Source organism: Podarcis raffonei, chromosome 2, assembly GCF_027172205.1.
Source record: "Podarcis raffonei isolate rPodRaf1 chromosome 2, rPodRaf1.pri, whole genome shotgun sequence".
Taxonomy (NCBI): Eukaryota; Metazoa; Chordata; class Lepidosauria; order Squamata; family Lacertidae; genus Podarcis; species Podarcis raffonei.
Window position 1 is genome coordinate 59,263,968 of NC_070603.1, and position 15,330 is coordinate 59,279,297.

General features: G+C 41.9%; 1 protein-coding gene across 2 annotated transcripts in view; it reads left to right on the forward strand.

The window, feature by feature from the left end:
* The window catches only part of CATSPER3 (cation channel sperm associated 3), a 31,271-nt gene extending 20,291 nt beyond the window's left edge, over positions 1 to 10,980 (forward strand). For both annotated transcript variants that reach the window (XM_053376842.1, XM_053376841.1), the window contains 4 exons: positions 2,326 to 2,466; positions 3,362 to 3,481; positions 8,274 to 8,431; positions 10,787 to 10,980. In XM_053376842.1, coding sequence (XP_053232817.1) covers positions 2,326 to 2,466; positions 3,362 to 3,481; positions 8,274 to 8,431; positions 10,787 to 10,883 — 516 coding nt within the window. In that variant the 3' untranslated portion in view covers positions 10,884 to 10,980. The remainder of the gene's footprint in view (positions 1 to 2,325; positions 2,467 to 3,361; positions 3,482 to 8,273; positions 8,432 to 10,786) is intronic.
* The last annotated feature ends 4,350 nt before the right edge of the window (positions 10,981 to 15,330 follow it).

Below are 15,330 nucleotides of genomic sequence, written 5' to 3' on the forward strand. Positions count from 1 at the left end.
TGAAATTGTCCTTTGTTTTTTCCAGTGTTATGCTGTGCTGACTAGCTGTACGAGTTAATCTGGTCTGTGACCGTTTTTTTTAATAAATTTGATTTGATATGGGATTGAGGGGGCAACTCCCATCTCTTGCGGGGGTGCAATTAGTGCCAGTACTGTCCGTTAAGAGTTTGGGTGTAATCTTTGATACCTCCCTCTCTATGGAGGTGCAGATTACAGCTATAACAAAGGCGGCATTTTTTCATCTCCGCCAAGCTAAGCAGTTGGCTCCTTATCTCTCTCGCCCTGACCTAGCCACTGTGATCCACGCGACGGTCACCTCCAGACTGGATTATTGTAACTCGCTCTACGTGGGGCTGCCCTTGAGACTGACCCAGAAACTCCAGCGGGTGCTGAATGCCGCGGCGAGACTCCTTATGGGGTCTTCGCTGTGAGATCACATTCATCCGGTACTATACCAGCTGCACTGGCTCCCGGTGGAGTACAGGATCAGGTTTAAGGTGCTGGTTTTAACCTTTAAAGCCCTATACGGCCTAGGACCCTCGTACCTACGGGACCGCCTCTCCTGGTATGCCCCACAGAGAAACTTACGGTCTTCAAATAAAAACATCCTGAAGGTCCCAGGCCTCAGAGAGGTTAGGCTGGCCTCAACTAGAGCCAGGGCTTTCTCGGCTGCGGCTCCAATCTGGAGGAATGCTCTGTCACAAGAGACTAGGGCCCTGCGGGACCTGACATCTTTCCGCAGGGCCTGCAAGACAGAGCTGTTCCACCAGGCCTTTGGTTAGGGCGCAGCCTGACTCCCTCCTCTGGCAATCTGCACAGAATTTTGCTTAATGGTTGCCATCAATTTGATTTTAATTAATTTTTATAATGAAACGTTTTTAGAATGTTGGATTATTTGATTGTTGTTAGCCGCCCTGAGCCCGCCTTCGGCTGGGGAGGGCGGGATATAAATAAAATTTATTATTATTATTATTATTATTATTATTATTATTATTATTATTCAGTCCAGCTATTTTTCAGAAGACTGTAGAGTGGGTGCAGTTTGCATCTCATCCCCATCGTTATCCCTGATAAGTATTTTGCCAATGAACCTAATTTTCCCCAAAATATCTGGACAAACTTTGAGAACAGTTTTGTGGCTTCCCTACCCCCATAATCAATTGTCCCCCCCCCAATGTTTATCTTTGTGCACATATAGTGCAAACACACCAAGATGGGCTCCAGAACAAAGAAGGGTAATAATGTGAAATGGTACAAGGACAACAGCATGATCAAGATCTCAGAGACAATAATGATTGCCCCAAACAATTCCTGCATGAAGCAGTGGGTTGGGCTGATTACCGCCAAAGGATCTTCTGATTCTATCAAATTACTATTAATTAGTAAGAGCAGTTGTTTTAAATCTGAAAGTATAGGCATGGATCAGTGTGTGTGTGTGTGTGTGTTGGTGTTGGGAAGAATGTATTGCATTGCAGAAGGCAGAAAGGCAAAAAAACCAACCAAACCAAACCTTCAGTCTTGTTAATTTCATTGCTGCCACCAGGTCAATATCTTCTACCACCACGGGCCCTCAGCCGCCTGCACTAAACAGTCTTCTAAGCTTTCCCCTATACCATAGAGTGGTTTGGCACTTAGCTTGGGGTGAATAACAAGCTCACAGACCATCCCCCCCCCAAAACCCCCAACCTTTAATTAAGGTTTTAGTAAAGCAATGTGAGGAAATTATTTTAGATTTTTAATATATATATATATAGAGAGAGAGATAAATGCACCTGAGATAAATGTACCTGTTCTACACTGTTTCCCCAACCAAGCCAATGCTTATGAATCTGTAACCCCCTGCTTATATAGGTTCCCCTGTGCCCATATGCTGACTCGTTCTGTTGTAGTGCCCCTTTGAGCTGCCAAACATTTTCTAGTGTTCCAGCACTGTTAGTGTTTCAGCCTTTTTGCTCTCTTGCAGCTTTTCAACTGCTCAAATCTCTATCTCTTCTCATCTTTTCATCTCTTAAGTTAACTACGCTATTTTCCAACTCAACTTATGCACAATATTTTCACGCCTCTTCCCAATCTTTTAGTCAGTTGGAAGGAGATTCCTGGTTAAGTTTCTATCTCCCATAATTGCCAGGTTCCTCTGTGCAGAGCTTCTCCGCGTACATTTAACCTTCTTCAGAACTTTTACCCCTCTTGTCCAGAAAAAGCCTCCAACACTAAGCAACTGCTTTACAATCGGAGTCTTACAACCCCAAATTAAATCACTATGATTTATATGAAACTTGGTTGATTCTTCTTTAGAGTTTAATCACTGATCTGATGACCTTTCAGGTTGATGGCTGGACAGACTTGCAGGATGAACTGGATGCCAAAAAATTTGTTTCAAGCCGGACATTCACAATAGTGTTCATTCTCCTGGGATTTTTTGTGTTTTTCAATATGTTTATTGCAGTTGTTATCATGGATATTCAGGTAACTTGCCTTTGTGTGGCACAGCTATCAATTTTATCTCTGTATAAATTCATTTGTTTGATAACCAGCACTTACAGAGTTCCCACAAAACTGCTGAACATGTGAACTATTTGTGACTGAAAGTCTGCCCTGATTAGTGAATTTTAGTCTAAATCCTATGTCTAATTTTCATCCAATTTAGGCATATCTTTTATCTATATACTGCAAAATGGGTATAGTGACACATGTGATTTAGATCTGTCATAGTCCTACTGCAAGCTGAAAATTCTTGTGGGACGAACATTAACACCAAAAGTGTATACAGTCACACCTTGGAAGTTGAATGGAATCCGTTCTGGAAGTCTGTTCGATTTCCAAAACATTCAGAAACCAAAGCGTGGCTTTTGATTGGCTGCAGGAAGCTCCTGTAGCCAATTGGAAGCCACAGAACGCCCCGCTGGACGTTCGGCTTCCAGAGAACGTTTGCAAACCAGAACACTCACTTCCAGGTTTCCAGCATTAGGGAGCCAAAACGTCTGAGTACAAAGGCATTCGGGGTCCAAGGTACAACTATATAAACAATTACTTCAAATATATTGATGCTGTTACTTCTGCAGAATGATATATCACTACTTTGGCATGAAGTACAAGGGATATGGTTATGAACTGGGCTGCTCTACTATACAAAGTATCTAGAACAGTTTGTCTACCAGTAATAAATGCTGATTAATGGGATATCCAAGGCAGAGGATCCCCTTGGCTCTGTACTTAAGGAGGCAGTGAAGGGTGTAAGGAGAGGGATTACACATACCTTATTCTTTTACTGGTTGAGAAAATAAAATTTCCTGACGATGTAGTAAATGAACAGGAGCTTTGTCTCAAGATATTGTATCACCCTTTGTTTCGATACAACCAGGGGACAACTGATGAATATGAGCAAAAGCTTAAAGCAGAAAGGCATGCTGCTCTGATGGCAAAAAAGCAGTCCATTCTGAAAAGACAACAGGACGAAATAAAGGCATTACTGAATCAGCAGGTTAGCACATAATAATGTTACGTTGCATTAAGGGCATACTTTTTAGTAGATGATTCCCATTCAGTTAGGTAAAGGTAAAGGGACCCCTGACCATTAGGTCCAGTCGTGGCCGACTCTGGGGTTGTGGCACTCATCTCACTTTACTGGCTGAGGGAGCCGGCCTACAGCTTCCGGGTCATGTGGCCAGCATGACTAAGCTGCTTCTTTCTTTTTTTTCCAAATGAGTTTTTATTGGTTTATCATTATATATACATATAAACAAATACAAAGTATAATACATAAATTACATGTGTCATATCCAGTCCATGAATCATACATATATTACATAGTTGTTTTAAGCTCCACCGAGCCTTAGACTTCCCTCCACTCCTTTGGTAAGTACAGTGGTGCCTCGCAAGACGAAATTAATTCGTTCCGCAAGTTTTTTCTTCTTGCGAGTTTTTCGTCTTGCGTAGCACGGTTTCCCATAGGAATGCATTGAAAATCAATCAATGCGTTCCTATGGAAACCGCCTTCAGACCAGGTCCGGGGACAGTCTGTCCCCCGACCTCTTCTGAAGGCTGGGGGGGGGGACAAGGGCTTTTCTTCCCACCGCCAGCCTTCAGAAGGCTGTTCTGAAGGCTGGCGGTGGGAAGAAAAGCCCTTCTCCCCACCTCCCACCCCGCAAGCTCGGGGGACAGGAGGGCTTTCCTCCCGACTGCCAGCATTTTAAAAGCCCCCAGGACAGTGGAGACTTCTCTGCTGTCCCGGGGGCTTTTAAAATGCTGGCGGGCGGCAGCGAAGCTTTCGCTGCCGCCCGCCAGCATTTTCAGATCGCCCCGGGACAGCGGAGAAGTCTCCGCTGTCCCGGGGGCTTTTAAAATGCTGGCGGGCGGCAGCGCAGCGTTCGCTGCCGCCCGCCAGCAGTTTCAGATCGCCCCAGGACAGCGGAGAAGTCTCCGCTGTCCCGGGAAGGCAGGAGGGGGGAGCAAAGACTTTTGCCCCCCGCCGGCCTTCAGAAGAGGTCCAGGACCTCTTCTGAAGGCCGGCGGAGATTTCCCTATGGGCTTTCTTCTTGCGAAGCAAGCCCATAGGGAAATTCGTTTTGCGAAGCACCTCCAAAACGGAAAACTCTTTCGTCTTGCGAGTTTTTCGTTTTGCGAGGCGTTCGTCTTGCGAGGCACCACTGTATCAGATAAATTCTGGAATCACGTATTTTATCTCCTTTACTTATTAGTCGTTCACTGTTAGAGTTATTCCAGTCCCGCCAGTGTCGTCAAAGTTCTACAATTAGTTCTTATATACGTCAAATATTTGTTCCAATTGTCATGAAATTTCTGTTCGTCCTGATCCCTTAATCTTCCTGTTATTTTAGCTAGCTCAACATAGTTTATCATCTTGACTTGCCAGTCACTTATAGTAGGTATTACCTCCATTTTCCAGTTTTGTGCTAACATGGTTCTTGCGGCCGTTGTGGCATATAAAAATAGATTTTTATCTTCTTTTTTAATTTCTTTGCCAGTTATTCCTAGCAGGAAGGCTTCAGGCTTTTTTGGAAAAGTATATTTCAATTTTTTTTAAAGCTCATTGTAAATCAGTTCCCAAAAGCCTTTCACCTTACTGCATGTCCACCACATATGGTAGAAGTCACCTTCTACCTCTCCACATTTCCAGCATTTCTTATTCTTCAATCTATAAATCTTAGCTAACTTCACTGGTGTGAGATACCACCTATAAATCATTTTCCAAAAGTTCTCCCTCAATGCGGTACACGCCGTGAACTTCATATTAACATTCCACAATTCATGCCACATTACAAAATCAATATTGTGACCAATATCCATGGCCCATTTGGTCATAGCCTCCTTCACCTCTTCGTCTTTTGTGTACCAGTCCAATAAGAGATCATACATCCTAGACAAAGTTTTATTTTTACCTTCTATAACTTCCACATTAAATTAAAAAAAAATCTAAATGACTAAGCTGCTTCTGGCGAACCAAAGCTGTGCACAGAAATGCTGTTTACCTTCCCGCCAGAGAGGTACCTATTTATCTACTTGCACTTGGATGTGCTTTCGAACTGCTAGGTTGGCAGGAGCAGGGCCCGAGCAACGGGAGCTCACCCCATTGCGGGGATTTGAACCTCCGACCTTCTGATTGGCAAGCCCAAGAGGCTCAGTGGTTTAACCCACAGCACCATTCAGTTAGTCTCCATTAATTCACAAAGAATGAATAACCGACCAAGAAAATAACCCACCTGTGGAGAATTTTAAAAGTAAACCAAATTGTAGATTTCCATGTCATTTAATGCTCAGACTGAAGTTGTTCATTTAGCTTATAAAGTGGGAAAGCTACAGCTGTGCTCCACTCTCTGGGCCACGGAGCCCAACGCTGTACAGAATATTGGGTCCAGAGAGAACATTATACCTACCTTTCAAGCTATAAAATCTAAATAGACTATTGAAATTGTCCGAGCATATTTAAGTGTTAGTCTTGTAGCTGGTTAGGGCTCGGATTGTTACATCTCCTGAATGAACTAGCTGTGGCTTATTAATTTTAGTCAATAGGCTTTTTGACCACTTTTAAGACAATATTGCATCCCAAAGCAGATATACAACTACATATCCATAAAACCCAAGAACAAAACTATTTAAAACAATGCAGATATCCAGTTCTATTCCCAAAATATACTAGTTTGCATACCAGAAAAGAAATGGCTTACCTAACTCTGAAGAACAGCATTCATTATCCTAGATTGAAAAATGGTTATTAAGGCCTGTTTAAAATTAACAAGGGATGGAACCTTGGGCATCTGTGGCAGAGAGCAAGGAAGGCAAGTCCCCTCTGCCGCTGGATGAACTGTAGTATCCAATTCCCAGCTTTTATTTTTATTTTTTCCTGTTTCAGGCATCTGTAAAACCCGAGATGTGATGCAACATGTGTTTTCCTTTGTTTTGTGAGAAACTAACCTGCTCCCACCTCTAGGGGTTTTTGGCCAATGAATGAAGTCATAGCAGTGACTGACATTTAAGAAACCAGATCTAGACAATTAGACAAAGAGAAGGCTAGCTACCACCACTAAGTCTCCAGAACTACCAGAAATGGTAGACCTGTTATCTCATGCTAATTATGTATGTTTATTTATCCCCTGCCCCGCACATGAAACATTCCTGCAGATGCCCATGGATAGAACTTGCCTCACTTGGAATCAAGTTCCATAAATTGGGAAGTGTATTTCTTAAGCTTTCTTATAATTTATACATACACATCCGTTAACCCTTTTTGAAATCTGAAGGATCCTACACAGGGCTTTTTTTTCGACTGGAACTCAGTTCTGGCACCTCTCAAGTGGACACCATTGCCATTAATAAGAGAACAAGGGAGGCATGCATGGTGAGATCCAGGCACCTCTTTTTCTAGAAAAAAAGCACAGATCCTACAGATTTTGGAAGGCATGCAGAAAGGGGGCCATGCAGGGATGCGAGGAGCTCTTTGGGAAACATGGTGCTCAGCAACTTCCTAGATGTCTATGACTCCTCCCTGACAAAACCCAAACAGTCTCAGTAATGGAATATGGACAAACTTTGTAAAGTTTCTAAAGGGCTACCCATATGGTGCCCTTTTTAAATCCCACAAAACTTCTCCCAGAAATTCAAGGGTAAGATGGACCAGTCCTGATCTGGATGTGACTTCTGTTACTTTAAAACATAGGTGGGGCACCTCATAGACGGGGATTATTTCCATATGTGGTGGACCTGTGATAAGGTTAAATTTTTTTGGGAATCAATCTATAATGAACTCAAAAAAATATTTAGGTATACCTTCCCCAAAAGACCGGAAGAGTGTCTATTAGGTTTAATAGGAGCAGAAATTAAAATGCGAGACCAAAATCTATTTATGTATGCTACGGCTGCTGCAAGAACCCTCCTGGCCCAAAGATGGAAAACACAAGACATACCAACCATCCAGGAATGGCAGGTGAAGTTGACAGAATATGCAGAACTTGCCAAATTGTCAGGGAGGATCCGGGACCAGGAAGATCAAAGATACCAAAATAATTGGAGTAAATTTATTGGCTACTTAAAGAAGAATTGCAAAGAGGTTAAGACACTAGCAGGATTGACATAATACCTCCAATGTACTACAGTATTATTGTGAGAATGATGTGCGCGATAGAAAGGGGTCAAATATACCAATTGTTGGGAGGGAGGGAAGTCGCGACTCGGCAGAGTCAAAGGGAATGTATGGTATTATTATGGTTTGTTGGAAAAGATTATGTAAGGAAAACAATAAAAATTTACTTTTTAAAAAACAACATAGGTGGGGCACCTCAAGCCTGAGGGCCACATACAGCCCTCAAGTTATCACTGTCTGGCCCGCAGAACATTCTCCAGGCCACACTCCTCCCAGGCCACCTTTTGTACCCTGAATGCTTGTGCCTGACTAGAATGTGCTCTTGAACTTGATAATGCCTCGTGCTTGTCTCTATGGAGGACATATAGGGGATATGTTTGTGTGTGTAGAAACTCGCTTCCCATTCAAAGGTAAGCATTCACATTTGCTGCTCTGCCTCCTTTCCCCTCTGGCCCTGCCCATCACTGCCACATGGGTACCAGAAGGTTGTCCCCTGGGCTGAAAAATGTCCCAACCCTACATCTCTACCTGCTTTAAAACATCAAAAAACTCACCCCCTTTCCAATGTTGCTTTTTTGACTTTTGTGGAAGTTGTTGGGAGTATAACCAGCTCTGTGAAGCCACTGGCATTAAACCGGTTGCGCTGGCATTAAACCGGTTGCTTGTCTTTTCACACCAGAAATCAACAGAATATCGAACCTTTGATGAAATGGTGGAAAGCTTCAAGAAAACCCTGTTTCACACAGATCCCATGATCTTAGAAGATTTTTGTTGCAGCCTGCCGTTCATTGATCTATATTTATCATCTTTGGATCGTCAGGACGCCACAATTTATAAGTATACAACACTTCCTAAGTCAACCATTATAAGAGTTTGATCATGTTCATATTAATAGTTATTTCACTGCAGCCAATGCTAATTATTTTAAATCTGTAACACTCCTTAACTCCTGTAATGTTTGTACTGAGATCTAACAGAAAGGGTCTTTTAAAGTGTGTGGCATTGTTTCCTAAATACTGTGAAGTTAATGAATTCTAAATGTTGGTGGGAAATGGTATGATTGAATGCTTCCAAGGGGGCAAAAGCATTCCTTGCATGTAGAAAGCTAGAACTTCAAGAAGATGGGTTCTGGGATAATCTTCCCAATCTTTCCAAGTGCAAGGAATTTTTGAAATGGAAGGCAGTCTGGTGTTTGAAATGGTCTTGCCATAAAATATGGGTTTTTTGTGTTTGAATCATGTTTAACAGCTTTCTGATTATTTCAAACGTGTAAAAATTGCAAGAACAGAAGCTTCCCAGTCAGGGTATTTCTGTTCAAAACAAGGAATGAATGAAAAAGTGCATTGTAGACTCTTGTTCCTAGCAAGTGCATGAACAATATAGAAGGCACAGCTTCCTGAATAAGCCATACAAAAATACCTTAATACTGGCCATTTAGAGTTAGAAGAACAAAGCTTTGGAAATGATTAAAGATCACACTTGAATATTTAGTCACATTTTAAACTCTGTTTTGCCAACTGATACATATGGATCTTGTGATAATTTGTTCCTACTGATGAAAATGTGGCAGGCCTTTGGAGGAGACTTAAGAGGCTGAATGTAAGAAGCCACTGGGGCTGTTTCTTGCACCTTGGAAACATTGCTTCCAGGATCCAAAAATCTGTGATCGTGTAAATCTGTGTGTGATGAATGCTATATTCTTTATTTTAAAATAATTCTAAGCTGCTTTTATATTTAAGGAAATGCATCAACTGACTTGCTAAAACAACAATAATATAACTCAAAGCAGCAGAAAGAAGCAATAAATAAAATTTTAGACTGAGGGGATCAATATATAAACTCTCACCATCCATACAATACATCTGCTTTGTATGAAGAAGGTCTAAGGTTCCATCCCTGGCATCTCTAGGTAGGACCGGGAAACATTCCTGTCTGAAACCCCGAAAAGCCGTTGCCAGTCAATGTAGACAATACCAAAAAACATGGACCAATGTGAAGAGGTCCCAAATGCCCTCTCCAAATTGAGTACAGTGGTATCTTGGGTTACATATGCTTCAGGTTGCAGACTCCGCTAACCCAGAAATATTACCTTGGGTTAAGAACTTTGCTTTAGGATGAGAACAGAAATCGTGCAGCGGTAGCAGCGGGAGGCCCCATTAGTGAAAGTGGTACCTCAGGTTAAGAACAGTTTCAGGTTAAGAATGGACCTCCGGAATGAATTAAGTACTTAACCCGAGGTACCACTGTAAATGGACAGTAAAAAGGGAAAGGCAGTTCAATGTAAGCAAGTGTAAATTGAAGCATGTTGGGGAGGAGGAATCCCAATGAGGTCTGAACTGATGGTGACTGACTAGGAACAAGGCTTGGGGTTGTAGCTCAATGAAGATAACTGACCAAGTGTACAGCGGCAGCAGTGAAAAAAGCAAATTCCATGTTAGGGAACGTTAGGAAAGGGACTGAAAAGAAAACTTCTATGGTCGTAATTCTGTTATACAAATCTAATGCACAACAGCACTTGGAATATTGTGCTCCCTTCTGGTTGCCTCACCTAAAAAATAAAAATACCGTGGAGTTGGAAAAAGTCCATAAAAGGACAACCCAAATGATTGAGGGAATGGAGAAACTTCCCTATGAGGAAAGGTTACAGCATCTGGGACTTTAGGCTTAGAGAAAAGGATAGTGAAGGGTGACCTGATAGAAGTTTATTAAAAGTGGCTAGAGGAACTTTTTCTCCCTCTCTCCTAACATGATAAGTCCTGGACATCCAGTGAGGCTGAATGCTGGAAGATTCAGGATAGATAAACGAAAACACTTCTTCCCAAAGTTAAACTATGGAACTTGCACCTGCAGGAGGCAGTCACAGCTACTAACTTGGATGGCCTTAGAAGAGGATCAGATAAATTCATGGGGCATCAAGACTGTCAACAGCTACTAGCCATGATGTCTATGCTCTATCTCTGTTGTCCGAGGCAGTGTGTCTCTGAAGTGGTTGCTGGGAATCGCAGTGAGGGGAGAGGGCTCTTGTGTCTGGGTCCTGCTTGCAGGTTTCACCACAGGCCACTTTGAGAACAGAATGCTGGATTAGATGGGACACGGGTCCAGTGACCCAGCAGGCTGTTCTTATGTTCTCAAGACCTGTTGTAGCATCATGAAATGATCATTGCATGTGCTTTGCTTGTTTTCTCATTCCAGGCTGCAAAAATTGTATTATGAAATCGTTGCTGTTTTGACTAATATGCTGCGAGAAGCAGACGAAAAGCCTTTGCAGAGCTTGCAGACTCATAGGTGAAGACCTGAGTTTCCTGCTACCTAACGAAAAAGTGTTTTTTCCCCATTTGAAAAATCTCGTGCACGCTCCTTAGCAATTAGCAAAATGAATGGAAGACCTTCCAGCAGAGCTAGAGTTTTACTTTGTTTGTATTCACATCTTAGGAAATATAAACGTAATTTGGCTGCTTTGCTAATGCATCTTTGTGTTTGCGGCTGTATCTCTTTCCATCTTTATAGGCTTAGGTCAAACTGTTAGATCATATCGTGTGATTTTTCCTGAGGCCATGTGGTAGCTTTCAACTGGTAAACCCAGATGGGTTGCAAACTAATGGAGTCATTCTGTGTGTGCAGGAGAGTTTTTTGGTTGCTGTGGGGAAGGGGAAGGATCCCATGATTGTGTGCAATTTTGTTTCTCACAGCACAGAGCTCAAACAAGGGCCTCAGCCATGACCACCACCTATAGCAGCCTTCTTCAACATCTACTGCCTTCCAGATGTTTTGGACTACAAGTCCCATCAGCTCCAGTCAGCATGGGCCACAGTCAGGGATGGTGGGACGTCTACCCCAAAACAACTGGAAGGCACCAGGTTGGGGAAGACTTACTCAACTCAAAGGGCACATATGAACAATTGGAGTGCATAGTAGAATTTGGGTTCCTGAATGCATGTTGTCTCTTGAAACTTCACTTAAGCTGGTGCACATTTGATTTACTATTTGCCCAGTTGACACGGGTTGGGCACTGATGTGAATGGTTACATTCTGGATTCTTGGTGCCACAATGGAGATGATTATGTCAACACTGTTGGAGCCATGAATTGCCCTCAAGGTGAGATGCTTCACTTCTGTGACTTCCTCAACATACATGTATATTTTCTGGAACTTTCAAGGTAAATAATTCTGTGGATATATTCACATTCATTTAAAGGGAAAACATGCACACACACATATACATCCATTTCAACTTTATCAGGTTATTTCTCAAATAACAGCCAGTCTTGGGTTTCCAATATCTCAAATCTCCATACTTTGCATCTGATTACTAATGAAGATTTCATGCTTCAGAAACAACAGCTTATGTTGTAAGATTCTGTAAAGGCTGGGATCCTTTGTGTTTGTTTATACAAGAGAATTCTGTTTCCTTGGAGGCTGGTGGAAGCAACTCAGTCTTAATGTAGTGTATACACAGGGGCCTATACCATATCTATTCCAAACGTATCCTTTATCCCACAAGGAAAATGTGTGCAGCATATTTAGAGCGGGGATGGTCAATGTGATACCCTGCACATGCTGTTGAACTCCCAACTCTCATCAGCCCCCGCCAACATGGTCTATAGTCAGAAATTATGGGAGTTGTCATCCATAATATCTGGAGGGCACCAAGTTGGGCTACTCCTGGGTTACAGCAAGCGCTACTGCAAAGAAAGAGTCTAGCTGATATACTGTGACTTCCCAGCTATCTTGAGAGGCAATGCTATACTTGGAAGGGAACCCACTGAAACACATGCTTGGGATTATACACTTAGCCATTTTGGACAAGATGGAAAAGATTCTCTTTAGTGATTAAGTCCATTATTTTGGAGCCATGGGACACAAAGCCCATTCACACAAAGGATGTATCAGATGGTGAGCATATGCCCTTCTTGAATTAGCCCCAAACTATGAGAAACAGCCTAGAGACACTGTTGGATGGAGAACTGTTCCGTTCTTGAAGTATTTTGAGAATTTCATGGATGGAATTTCCCTCCCAAGGGGGGGGAAAGGTGATAATATTTGGTGCTGAGTTTTCTGACTCGCGTATCATTTTTATTTTACAGCTGCGAAGCACTTTATGATTATATGTAGTGGAATGGTGTATAATATTACAAAAAGAACCACTTGAAAAATATCCTTTATAATAGTAAGTGGTTAGACTGGGTCACCCTATGCCTTTTTAGTAGTAAAATAAATTAGAAACAGACGTGTACAGTATCTAATTCTAGGCTCAAAAATGTTTGAAAAATGATGCTCATAAAGAAAAACTATTGACACTTTCTGAGAGAGATATGGGCTGACTTTAAATATATATAACAGAGCAAGTTGAGTTATCCTTCTGCAGTTATTTTTCTGAGTACAACTCACTCCACCAGACTGGGTATTGGTTTGCACACACAGCTAAATCATTTTGGGGCTAGTTCTTCCATTGTCAACAACAAATTCCTCTCCATGGACCATTAGTTTTGAGAGGCTATTTCATATATCAGTATCACACAGTGAACATATTTTGTGTTATGTATTAGCTACACACACACAGTTTGCATTGGAGAGTAGGCATTAAAGTGTCTAAATTCCACTGGAGAATGTAGCCTAATCACTCAGTACAATTATTTGCATTGCTTTTGATCACAGCCCCTAATTAAGATATAGAAACAACCCAAACCTTGCACACCACCCTTGAGAATTTCACAACATTTTTCCTCGTCTTTGATAATTTTTAATAGATTTTTTTCTTTTCATTGGTGATGGACACTTTCTCTCTCTCTCTCGCTCTCTCTCCACATACACACACAGACGTCCCAATCCTGATGCACAGAAGAGGCTATTTTTGAAATATTTATATCCTGCCTGTCAGCTTTACTTTTCGAAGTGACATACCCTTAGAATCTATACAATCATAAAACTAAACACAAAAAGACAATAATAAAAAATGAACACCATAAAAATTATAAACAAAGAGCAGCAGCATGCAACAACATCCAATGAGAGCTTGAAGTGTGTTGAAAGCCAATATGCATACACTTAAAAGGTCCTAAACAACAACAAAACCCTGCGCAAGTAGTAGCTTCTGGTATTTGAGAATCTTTCTGCTGAAAAGATGGTTGGCAATGCCAGCACTGACAGAGCTCTCTCACTTGTGTGTACAGAAATGAGGTGACTGGAATCAGTTTCCTTACTTCAGGAGAGGTGAACAGAACTGTCCTTCACAGCACTGAGCACAGGTATTTAGTGGGTACCTGTCGTTTACCCCTTGCGGCATCTCTTTATATGAAAGTGGCCCGATAAATGGAAGCCTGTTCTCCAACACACAGATCTCCCTTGCTGGGTCAGACCTACAGTGCCATTCTGTAGAACTTTTCAACTTCAAAGGTTTTAAGGACAAATCCATCTGCATGTGCCCATTCCCTACCATTTACTTTCAGATAGACGTTTCCAACTGCAAACAGAAGCTCCTCATAAAAGCCCTAGAGCGGAACCAACCATATAAGTTCCTACTAAATTTGGTTTTCATGTTGTCATTTGTAGCAATGTAATGTTTTACGAAGAACACTTCCTCAAACTTCCGCAGCATAATGAAAACATATGTGGATCTAGAAGACAATATGTGACCGTTTTCATGGAGAGATTATATCGAAACCTCATTTCCCCCCCCGTTGACAGTTATATGGGCCACATTTCAGCGAGACTTAACAAATGGGGAAGAATACTATTAAGCGTAGAACTTCTCACTTTTACTGTGGCCATGTACATGCTAGATGGAATAATTTATGATTTAATAATTTTTAATTATCTGAAATAATATGAAAGATGCAACAAATGAGATACACTATATAATTAAATGATAAATTATGATTTATTTGGACTGTTGTTGTTTAGTCGTTTAGTCGTATCCGACTCTTTGTGACCCCATGGACCAGAGCACACCAGGCACTCCTGTCTTCCACTGCCTCCCACAGTTTGGTCAAACTCATGTTGGTAGCTTCGAGAACACTGTCCACTCATCTCGTCCTCTGTCGTCCCCTTCTCCTTGTGCCCTCCATCTTTCCCAACATCAGGGTCTTTTCCAGGGAGTTTTCTCTTCTCATGAGGTGGCCAAAGTATTGGAACCTCAGCTTCATGATCTGTCCTTCCAGTGAGCACTCAGGGCTGATTTCCTTAAGAATGGATAGGTTTGATCTTCTTGCAGTCCATGCGACTCTCAAGAGTCTCCTCCAGCACCATAATTCAAAAGCATCAATTCTTCGGTGATCAGTCTTCTTTATGGTCCAGCTCTCACTTCCATACATCACTACTGGGAAAACCATAGCTTTAACAATCCGGACCTTTGTCAGCAAGGTGATGTCTCTGCTTTTTAAGATTCTGTCTAGGTTTGTCATTGCTTTTCTCCTAAGAAGCAGGCATCTTTTAATTTTGTGACTGCTGTCACCATCTGCAGTGGTCTTATTTGGACTAGTGCTAAATTAAATATTGTATTGCCTAGTTTGTGTTGATTGTTGACTACTTTGGAGTTTGCCAGAGCATAGATAACTAAACATCTGAGGGTGGTGGAAGTATCAAGTGGGGCCCTTCTGCTAATTTTACCAACCAAGAGAATCTGTAGGGAAAGAGCTGGTTTCTCAGATAGTCTGAGCACCTTAAATTAGGCCCAGAATGAAGTGGCAAACAATGCAGTTCTTTTAGAACAGATTTGCCTAACCTCTGTTATATGAGTT